General features: G+C 42.9%; 1 protein-coding gene across 3 annotated transcripts in view; it reads right to left on the bottom strand.

Moving 5' to 3' along the window:
- ATP6V1H (ATPase H+ transporting V1 subunit H) overlaps positions 1-12,015 on the bottom strand; it is a 114,844-nt gene that overhangs the window by 100,234 nt on the left and 2,595 nt on the right. For all 3 annotated transcript variants that reach the window (XM_040487799.1, XM_040487797.1, XM_040487798.1), the window contains exon 3: positions 6,073-6,175. In XM_040487799.1, coding sequence (XP_040343733.1) covers positions 6,073-6,175 — 103 coding nt within the window. The remainder of the gene's footprint in view (positions 1-6,072; positions 6,176-12,015) is intronic.

Genomic DNA, 12,015 nt, shown 5'->3' with positions numbered 1-12,015 from the left:
AGAGTACTAGGAATTAGAATCAGAAGGCTATGACCTGTCCCCATCCTACATCTTACCAACTGTGTGACAATCTCTGGAATTCAACAAAAAACATAGCCATCAGTATGTCTCCTCACAGATTTCCCAGGATTGTTGTGAGAATCGGGCTGAGTTGTGTGTAAGCTCCTTCAGTCATCAGTAGCCCCCCCACCCAATATCAGAAAATCTGAGGGACAGCAGAATTGCATCACATTCTAGTAAGAATACAAAGTGGAAAATTTTTTCTAAAAAAAAAAAAAAAAACAGTTAAGCAACTTTAAAAATAATACTTACTTTGAAACTTAATTGCCCTTCTAGGAATCTATTCTAAAAAATGTCTCAGAAATGCAGAAAAAGTCTGAAATAGAATTTAAAACCACAATTACGGGAGCCTGGGTGGCTCAGTCGGTTAAGCATCTGACTTTGGCTCAGGTCATGATCTCACAGTTCCTGAGTTCTAGTCCTGAATCAGATAAGCTCAAGCCCCACTTTGGATGAGCCCTGCTTCTCTCTCTCTCTCTGTCTCTCTCTGTCTCTCTCTGTCTCTCTCTCTCTCTCTCCCCCTCCCTCACTCACTTGCACCCCCTCTTTCAAAAAATAAAAATAAACTAAAAATAAAGCCACAATTGTAAGAATACTAGCTGGGGTTGAAAAAAAATAGAAGACACCAGAGAATCCCTTTCTACAGAGGCAAGAACTAAAATCTAGTCAGGCTAAAATTAAAAATGCTATAACAGAGATGCAATCTCGAATGGATGCCATGACGGCGAGGATGGACAAGGCAGAGCAGCAGATGAGTGATACAGAAGACAAAATTATGGAAAATAGTGAAGCTGAAGAGAGGAGGGATACAGAGGCCGAAGATCACGATTCAAGACTTAGAGAACTCAGTGACTTATTAAAGAGGAATAACATTTGTATCGTAGAAGTCTCAGAAGATGAAGAGAGAGAAAAAGGGGCGGAATGTTGATGTGAGCAAACTTCCCTAATCTGGGGAAGGACACAGACATCAAAATCCAAGAAGCACAGAGAACTCCCAATTAAATTCAACAAGTATACCACAGCCAAGATATATCAAATCCACAAAATACACAGAATCCTCAATGCAGCAAGGGAAAAAAGTCCTTAACCTACAGGGAAGACAGATCAGGTTCGCAGCAAACCTGTCCACAGAAGCGTGGTCAGAAAAGAGTGGCAGGATACATTCAACGTGCTGAATGGGAAAAACATGCAGCCAAGAATCCTTTACCCAGCGAGGCTGTCATTCAGAATAGAAGGAGAAATAAAGAGTTTCTCAGACAAAGAAAAACTAAAGAAGTCTGTGACCACTAAACCAGCCCTGCAAGAAATTCTAAGGGGGACTCTTTGAGTAGAGAAAAAACAAAACAAAACAAAACAGACCAAAAGCAACAGAGACTAGAAATGAACAGAGAACATCACCAAAAAACACCAACTCTACAGGCAACACAGTGGCTCTAAGTTCATATTTTTCAATAATTACTCTGAATTTTAATAAACTAACTGCTCCAATCAAAACACATATGGTATCAGAATGGATAAAAAAAAAAAAAAGACCCCTCTATATGCTGCCTACAAGACACTCATTTTAGACCTAAAGACTCCTACAGATTGAAAGTAAAGGGACAGAGAACCATCCATCATGCTAATGGACATCAAAGGAAAGCTGGATTAGCCGTACTTGTATCAGACAAACTAAACTTCGAAATAAAGACTGGAACAAGAGATGAAGAAGGGCGTTATATCGTAATTAAGGGGTCTATCCATCAAGAAGATCAAACAATTGTAAATATTTTTTGCCCCCCAACTTGAGAGCACCCAAATATACAAATCAATCACAAACATAAACAAACTCATTATTAATAATACAATAATAGTAGGGGACTTTAACACCCTGCTTACAGCAATGGGCAGATCATCTAAGCAGAAAAACCGACAAGGAAACAATGGCTTTGAATGACACACTGGACCGGATGGACTTAACAGGTATATTCAAAACATTTCATCCTATAGCAACAGAATACATATTCTTCCCAAGTACATATGGAACATTCTTTTTTTTTTTTAATTTTTAAAAAATATTTATTTATCTTTGAGAGGGAGACAGAGCATGAGCGAGGGAGAAACAGAGAGAGAGGGAAACACAGAATCTGAAGCAGGCTCCAGGCTCTGAGCTGTCAGCACAGAGCCTGATGCAGGGCTCAAACTCATGAACCATGAGATCATGACCCAAGCTGAAGTCATACACTTAACCAACTGAGCCACCCAGGCACTCCTGGAACATTCTTGAGAATAGATCACATACTGGGTCACAAATCAGCCCTCAGCAGCACAAAAAGATTGAGCTCATACCATCCATATTTTCATATCACAACACTATGTAACTTGAAATCAACCACAAGAAAAAATTTGGAAAGCCCTCAAATAGATGGAGGTTAAAGACATCCTACTAAAAAATGAATGGGTTAACCAGCAAATTAAAGAAGAAATTAAAATATACATGGAAGCCAATGGAAATGAAAACAACACTCCCAACCCTTTGGAATGCAGCAAAGGCAGTCCTCAGAGGAAAGTATACTGCAATTCAGGCCTATCTCAGGAAGCAGAATACACAACCTAACCTTACACCCAAAGGAGCTAGAAAAGGAACAGCAAATAAAGCTTAAAACCAGCAGAAGAAGGGTAATTTATAAGGATCAGAGTAGAAATAAATGATATAGAAACAAAAATAAAACCAGTACAAAAGATCAATGAAACTAAGAGCTAGTTCCTTGAAAGAATAAACAAAATTGATAAATCCCTAGCCAGACTTATCAAAAAAAAAAAAAAAGAACCCAAATAGATAAGATCATGAAACCAGAGGAGAGATCACAAACACCACCACAGAAATACAAACAATTATAAGACAATACTATGAAAAATTATGTGCCGACAAACTAGGCAATCTGGAAGAAATGGACAAATTCCTAGAAACTCACAAACTACCAAAACTGACACAGGAAGAAATAGAAAGTTTGAACAGACCCATAACCAGCAAGAAATTGAATCAGTAACTAAAAATCTCCCAACAAGCAAGATTCCTGGGCCAGATGGCTTTCCAGGGGAATTCAGTCAGACATTTAAAGGAGAGTTAATACTTATTTTTCTCAAACCACTCCAAAAAACAAATAGAAGGAAAACTTCAAACCCATTCTATGAAGCCAGCATTACTTTGATTCCAAAACCAGACAAAGACCCCACTAAAAAGGAGAATTATAGGCCAATATCCCTGATGATCCCATTTACAACTGCACCAAAAATAATAAGATATGTAGGAATAAACCTAACTAAAGGGGTGAAAAATCCATACTCTGAAAACTATAGAAGACTTCTGAAAGATATTGAAAAGGACACAAAGACATGGAGAAGCATTCCATATGCTCATGGATTGGAAAAACAAATACTGTTAAAATGTTTATCCTACCCAAAGCAATTTACACATTTAAATGTAATCCCTATTAAAATATGACCGGCATTCTTCGCAGAGCTAGAACAATCAATCATAAAATTTGTATGGAACTACAAAAGACCCTGAGTAGCCAAAGCAATCCTGAAGAAGAAAAACAAAACTGGAGGCATCATAATTCTGGATTTCAAGCTACATTAGATAGCTGTTGTCTATCTAATGTATGGACAATATGGTACCGGCACAAAAACAGACACATAGATCAACAGAACAGAACAGAAAACCCAGAAATGGATCCACAACTATGCGGTCAATTCATCTTTGACAAAATAAGAAAAAGAATATCCAGTGGAAAGAAGACAGTCTCTTCAACAAATGGTGTTGGGAAAACTGGCCAGCATCATGGAGAATGAACCTGGACCATTTGCTTATACCATACAGAAAAAGAAATTCAGAATGGATACAAGACCTAAATGTGAGACAGGAAACCATCAAAATCCTAGAAAACAGGCAGCAACCTCTTTGACCTCAGCCACAGCAACTTCTTACTAGACACATCACCAAAGGCAAGGAAAACAAAAGCAAACATGAACTGTTAAGACTTCATCAAGATAAAAAACTCTGCACAGCAAAGGAAACAATCAGCAAAACTAAAAGGCAACTGACAGAATGGGAGAAGACATTTGCAAATGACATATCAGATAAAGGGTTAGTATCCAGTATCTATCCACTTATCAAACTCAACACCCAAAAAACAAACAACCCAGTCAAGAAATGGGCAGAAGACGTGAACACTTTTCCAAAGACATCCAGATGGCCAACACACACACACACACACACACACACACACACACACACGAAAAGATGCTCCACATCACTCATCATCAGGGAAATACAAATCAAAACACAATGAGACACCACCTCAGGGCACAGAGCTTGCTTGGGATTCTCTCTCTGCCCCTCCCCCACTCGCACGCGCGTGCTCTCTCTCTCTCTCTCTCTCTCTCTCTCTCTCTCACACAATAAACTTTAAAAAAAAGAAAAAGAGGGGCGCCTGGGTGGCTCAGTCAGTTAAGCGGCCGACTTCGGCTCAGGTCATGATCTTGCACTCCATGAGCTCGAGCCCCGCGTCGGGCTCTGTGCTGACAGCTCGGAGCCTGGAGCCTGTTTCAGATTCTGTATCTCCCTCTCTCTGACCCTCCCCCATTCATGCTCTGTCTCTCTCTGTCTCAAAAATAAATAAACGTTAAAAAAAATTTTTTTTTAAAAGAAAAAGAAACTAAAAATAGAATTACCCTATGATCCAACAATTGCACTATTAGGCATTTACCCAAAGGATACAAAACACAGATTCAAAGGGGTACACACACCCTAATGTTTACAGCAGCACTACTGACAACAGCCAAATTATGGAGACGGCCCTAATGTCCATCCACTGATGAATGGATAAGGAAGATGTGATATATATACACACAATGGAATATTACTCAGCCATCAAAAAAGAATGAAATCTTGCCATTTGCAATGATGTGGATGACCTAGAATGTATTATGCTGAATGAAATAAGTCAATCAAAGAAAGACAAATACCATACGAATTCAGTCATATGTGAAATTAATGAACACATGGGAAAAAGGGGAAAAAAGAGAAGAGGGGGGAAAACAAACCATAAGAGACTGTTAACAATAGAGACCCGAGGGTTAACAGTGGGAGGTGGGTAGGAAATGGGCTAGATGGGTATTAAAAATTTTTTTTAATGTTTATTTATTTTTGAGACAGAGAGAGAGCATGAATGGAGGAGGGTCAGAGAGAGAGGGAGACACAGAATCTGAAGCAGGCTCCAGGCTCCGAGCTGTCAGCACAGAGCCCGATGCAGGGCTCAAACTCACGGATCATGAGATCATGACCCTGAGCTGAAGTCGGACGCTTAACCGAAGGAGCCACCCAGGTGCCCCGGGTGATGGGTATTAAAAAGAGCACTCGTGGGGCGCCTGGGTGGCGCAGTCGGTTAAGCGTCCGACTTCAGTCAGGTCACGATCTCGCGGTCCGTGAGTTCGAGCCCCGCGTCGGGCTCTGGGCGGATGGCTCAGAGCCTGGAGCCTGCTTCCGATTCTGTGTCTCCCTCTCTCTCTGCCCCTCCCCCGTTCATGCTCTGTCTCTCTCTGTCCCAAAAATAAATAAACGTTGAAAAAAAAAAATTTTAAAAAGAGCACTCGTTGGGATGAGCACTGGGTGTTGTACGTAAGTGAGGAATCACTGAATTCTACTCCTGAAGCCAATATTGCACTGTATGTTAACTAAATTTAAAGAAAAATTAAAAAGAAAAACCCTATGTGTGGAACCATAAGGAAAGTGCCATGAAAAACATATAAAATGGGGTGGAGGAATAAACTAAATAAACACACCCAACATAACATTTTCCCAAAATGAACAAACAAAACTGGAAAGTATTTAAACGTCTTCCAATAAAAAAGGATTTTTAGATAAATCATGACGCACACCTACAAAGAAAGATCACCAAGTCATTAAAATTTTGTTCTCGAATTTTCAGTGACACAGGAAGGTGTTCGTAATATGTTCATATCCATCACCTGACTGCCTTCAGTTTGGAGCACCTCTTGCTTCTCTTCAAGACTTCTTTTCATCTCAAACCTTTGAATGAATTCACAGTCTTCAGCAGAAATCATCTGCCCCCTAGAAAGTAAGAGGAAGTTGGTTTTTTTCAGAAAGAGTTGAGTTGACACTGCGACGAAGGGACACAGGAATTCCCCATCTTTCTCCTCTCTCCTCGGTGGTTAACCACCGGGGTCGGCGCACAGGCCCCTGCATCACACAGACCCGGGTGCAAGCTTAGCTCCACCAGGTATGGAACATGCAACCTCTCTGGACCTGAGTGAATTCATTTGCAAAATGGAAACAACGTCCACACTGCCAGTAGGGGTTGATCGGAGGATGAAATTAAATAACCCACATAAGGTGGTTAGAGCGGCGCCTGGCCCAGGAAGCAATGAATAACTGACGCCTCTTAGCACCGTCCGAAGTCTCACCCTACCCCCCTCCCAGCCACACAATTCACTCGGCTTTCCACTCCATCAAGACCAAAGCCACTTTACACAAACTTCTACGATCACTGCCTCCGGCATTTTCTCATGTTCCCTCCAGACTCAGAAAAATGAGCTCCTCCCCCTCTCTCAAAAAATAACCTCTCCCTCCGGACACGCTGTCCTAACAGCAATCACCCCACACTATCCGGTTTTCCTCCCACTTCTTTCAGGGGTTCCTTCCTCAGTGGCTCCTCGCAGCGCAAGACTTCTCTCCAAGCTCAGTCCTTGGAATCTTCCTTTTCTCTCCCAACTTCTTTCCTTCAGTGAGATTCCAATCAAGAGAGTCATACTGAGATACACTCAGTATCATCACCACGGAACCATCGTCACCTTCCCTTCCAACCCAGCCTCGCCACAGACACACTCATCAACGACACAAATGTGCCACAGCAACCCCCCGTCTGACCCTTCCTTGTGAAAAGATCTGTCAGCAAAACATCCTTGTTAGTCTCTGACACTTCAGGACACACACCGACCTTGTCGGACCATCAGTCTGGTGGGGAAAGTGTGGAATTTGTGCCAGTCTGAGGAAGAGTTCCAACTGCAGTTGTGAAACTTCGGCAGGTCTCTATCCCTCTGACCAATGTTTGCCACACCGATAAAATGGCCACTATAATGGTACCTGCCCGACTCCACTGAGCAGTTATGAAAGCAAGAAGCATCACCTGACGTATGTAAGCATGACAGAAATGCAAATTTAAAATTAAAAAAATGTAATACGCTTTGCCGTTCAAATAGATGTCTTTTAACTGAGTGGTTTAAAAAACCGCCCTTGGGGCGCCTGGGTGGCGCAGTCGGTTAGGCGTCCGACTTCAGCCAGGTCACGATCTCGCGGTCCGTGAGTTCGAGCCCCGCGTCGGGCTCTGGGCTGATGGCTCAGAGCCTGGAGCCTGTTTCCGATTCTGGGTCTCCCTCTCTCTCTGCCCCTCCCCCGTTCATGCTCTGTCTCTCTCTGTCCCAAAAATAAATAAAAACGTTGAAAAAAAAATTAAAAAAAAAAAAAAACCGCCCTTCCCCACCCCCTGCCCCGGAGTATGTTGAGAGGCTACTGTTCCACAAAAGGCCAACCAAGGAACACTGAATTTGAGGCAGGTTTCACCATATGCACAGTTACAGAAATGGGAGTCCTTTTTCAGAAGTCTTGGGCCAGCTTCCTGGTGGCAAGTCTCGACACGGAGATTGGGGTGCAGGAGATTAATGGAGGCAGCGCTCCCAGGGGAGACCAGGGATGGGGCGGGGGGGCACAGGATTCGAAAGGTTAGGAGCCCAGCCCAGACTCAGGCAAAGTCCTGAAGAGAACGGGTTTCTGAGCACACAGGGGAGTCTGGGAAGGTGAGGTCCTCAGAGCCGGGCCCTCCCGGAGACAAGGGAGCTGAACTTTCATACTTCCTGACACCCCTCCCCACAACCCGACCCTCCTCCAAAGAAGATCTCGACTTTTGAGTATTCAAAATCTCAGCGTTTTACTTTATCCCTTCTCGGTTTTATATATACTATTACTAAACACTATTTTATATACTTTTCACTTGCTTCTAGACTTTGGAATCTACTGCCCTTCAGTTCTTCAGTTGCAAGCACTGTAACTTTGTTTTCGCATGTGCTCTTTGTGTGTGTGCGTGTGTGTGTGTGTGTGTGTGTGTGTGTGTGTGAACTATTCTCACCTGCTGGATTTTTCCAACAATCCCTTCCTTACCAACCCAAAGGGGAATTTCCAGTCCTTATCTTTCCAGATCTCTGAGGCAGGTGGCAATGTGGCCATTTCTTGACCCTCTCGTCCTGAGCTTCCAGATTCTTCTTGCCCTTCTCAGGCCACTTCTCATTAGTGCTCTTCACAGATTCCTTGTCTCCTACCCTGTGCTTCAGGCTCTGTGGGGGGCTGTCTTCATTTGCACTCCCTGAATCCTCCCTGAGTGCTCCCTGCTACCCTCCGTGCTGCTGAGTTCAGGCCCAGTCTGAGCTGCGCCACTCTGAGCTGCGGCCCAGGCCGACCTCCCACAGTCCCCACTTACACATGGGGACCTCTCCTCCCACAGAGCAAGCACACAAGCACCCTAGACCCTGAGGGGCACAGCAGAGATCACTAACATATATCCCTACCCACATTCCATCCCAGCGTGGCTAATGGGATAATGAAATTTAAAAAAAAAAAAAAAAAAGACACTTTGCCCTGCTTCCCCTGTGGCTAAGCACTTCATACACCAGGCAGGAAAAAAGGCACTCTGTACCCTGGGGTAGACCAAGATATTAAGGTCCAGTTCTGGCCCCAAAATACATACGGTCTTTTTCATAAGCCTGAACTTCCCAGCTAAAACAGTTTCACCCCCAGATTTTGCCATGCTAACAAATTAAAGCATATTATAACCTTTGTATATAGGATAATCATGAGAAAAAGTTGTGGTGTTCTACCATGACAAAACTGTACAGTGAAGGTTACCTTTGGTGACCTTATCATTTCACAGCTTTCTTTTCCACTTAAATAATTGTGGTTTTCTGCAGTAAGCCAGTTCTTCCGAGGTCTGAATTTCTTTCCTTTTTTGTAAGTAACCTTTTTCTTTTCTTGCTTAAATTCTTTTGTCTCTGAATCTTCTGTTGACAGTCCCATAACCTAGCAAGTTAGGAACGGGGGTCTCTTTTCTCATGACCTACAACCACTCAGGCACCAGTCCTAACGATCCACCCACCTAATACCGCTCTCCTCTCAACTTCTCTGCCTCTGGAACAGCTCAGCCTTAAGGTAACAAGCCACCAAACGTTTCCCTGCTTCCAATCCACCCCTCCTCCACACCCCTCTTACTAGTGCCAGCCAGCTTTCTCAAGCACACATCTGACCACATTTACTCCTTCATATCAGTCACTGCAAACTTGAATGGCAGTTCTACCTGGCATCAAGGTAGAGGCATTCAAGAAAAATCATTTTAGGGGCACCTGGGTGGCTCATTCAGTTGAGCACCCAACTCAATTTCATCTCAGGTCAAGATCCCAGGGTCGGGGGATGGAGCCCTACACTGGGCTCCTCGCTGAGTGTGGAGTCTGCTTAAGATTCTCTCTCTCTCTCCCTCTCTCTCCCTATGCCCCTCTCCCCTGCTCACACTCTCTTTCTCTAAAAAAAAAAAAAAAACAAAAAACAAAAAACAAGAAAGAAAGAAAAATCATTTTAATCAACTAGTTAAAACCTACATCAGTATGTACATGTTATTTAACCTATCTGAATGGCTATCTACTCTTCCATAAGACAGGGATAGAAAACCTTACGTCACAGTGCTGCCATGAAAGTAACATGAAACAGTATGTGACTTAGCCAAGTAAGGTACTCCTTTCCCAAACACTTGTCTCCACCACTGCCCAACATTTACTCTGCTCACTCATGATGTAACCAGCCAAGATCAACAGGCAGCCTACTGTGTGTCAGGCACCTGTGAGAACAGGTGACAAAGCAGTGAATTAAACATCCCTCTTTGAACCTGGGCTGCAGTGGGGAAAACAAAAAACACACAAACACAAAAATAAGTAATTTTTTAACACACACACACACACACACACACGCACGCACACAATGCCAGGACACTAAATGCTATGAAAAAAACTTTAGCTGGGTAAGGAGCTAGAAAGTGACAACAGAGGAAAGAATAGCTTTTGGGTAGATTACAGTGAAGTCCTTTCTGAGGCCACCCGGGCAGACACCCACTTGAAGGGAGTTAATGAGCCACGTGATCTAGGGAGGAACTTGCAGACGGAAGTGTACGTCTCAGGACGGTGGGGCTCAACAGCAGGCACACAGTTAACACTTGGTGAACATTTGTGCACAGACGTACAAAGTAGAAGGGTTTTATAAAAGAAACGCATGAGACGGACAGCAGAATACAGGACAGAGAAAAGAATGAGAGAGACTACAACTTAGTAGTACAGAGGCCTTTGAAAAGGAGGAACAGAGAGAAAGCAATTAAATATCCCCCTGGAACTAAAAATGTTCCAGATGCCAATGCTAGGGAACCTCTGCCAGTCAGCCAGTGCTTTCTGATTAATAATAATACCATTCTATTTAGATTATAAACAGGGACAAGCTTTATAAACATGAAACCCCTTGTTCTTTAGTCCAAACACACTCTGGACTAAAACTAGGAAACAGCTCAAAATCCTAATTTTGCAGGGGATTTAAATTAAATTTAAATTATAAAGATATAGATGAACAGAGAGAATATCAGAAAGTCCCTCCTCCTCCTGCCCCACAATAATCTAGTCCCTTAAAGTGGGAATCCAGAATCATCCTAGATTCTTTTTCACCCTCATAGATTAAATCGATCGCAAAGACTTTCTCAAATCTATCCAATCCTATCCATCCCAACAGCCTGGATACGGCTACAGCCTCATCATAGCTCTAGGTTTGTTTCCACAAATCCACCCTCTACGTTTTGTCAGGAGAACAATCCAATCAAAAGGCAACCTGACATCCAACTCCCACTTACAAACATCGGTCATTCCCAACTCCTACAACAGGGATTTTAAAACTGTGCTCCTGGGGCGCCTGGGTGGCGCAGTCGGTTAAGCGTCCGACTTCAGCCAGGTCACGATCTCGCGGTCCGTGAGTTCGAGCCCCGCGTCTGCTCTGGGCTGATGGCTCAGAACCTGGAGCCTGTTTCCGATTCTGTGTCTCCCTCTCTCTCTGCCCCTCCCCCGTTCATGCTCTGTCTCTCTCTGTCCCAAAAATAAATAAACGTTGAAAAAAAAAAATTAAAAAAAAAAAAACTGTGCTCCTTGGGGAGCCTCCACAATTGGCTCCCGGCTGCCTCTCCGGCCTCAGCCCACCCCACTGCCTGCCTCCAAAACGTGTATTATTCCCCACCCAGCACGCTGCTTTTAAGTCCCTACCTTTGAACATTCCCTCCAGAAAAACTTCCTGGAGGGAGGATTAGCTGTCCTTTTTCTGTGCACCCATCATTCCCGGTGCACCTTTCTACTCTCTCAGTTAACATACCAAATGATGTTTCTATAACTGACTTCCCTACCAGACTGTAAGTTTATCTTTTTGAAGCCTCAAAGCCTCGAAATAGGTCTCAAACTTGAAAGGTGGACAATAAATGTTTGATGAGTGACTAAACCGAAATAAGTGCATCATCGTTGTACGCCGTATGTCCCTCTTACAGCAGACTCCTAAATATAAATCTAAAGATTCCTCGATTTGTTTTTCAAAATGTATCTGAAAATCTGAACTGAATTTCCTTAATAAATCACTGTTATAAATATACCAAAACAGATATGAAGTCAATATGATAAAATAATGGTCAAGAATAAACGAACCCTTACTTTACAGATAAATACAGAACACCAGCATGCTAAATCTTAACACATATAAAAAAGAAGGGAAGTGGATGGAACTAGAGGGTATTACGCTAAGCGAAATTAGTCAGAGAAAGACAAATATCACATGACTTC

The sequence above is a fragment of the Herpailurus yagouaroundi genome, unplaced genomic scaffold, assembly GCF_014898765.1.
Source record: "Herpailurus yagouaroundi ecotype Mexico unplaced genomic scaffold, PumYag 165, whole genome shotgun sequence".
Taxonomy (NCBI): domain Eukaryota; kingdom Metazoa; phylum Chordata; class Mammalia; order Carnivora; family Felidae; genus Herpailurus; species Herpailurus yagouaroundi.
This window is presented reverse-complemented; position numbering and strand designations above follow the sequence as displayed.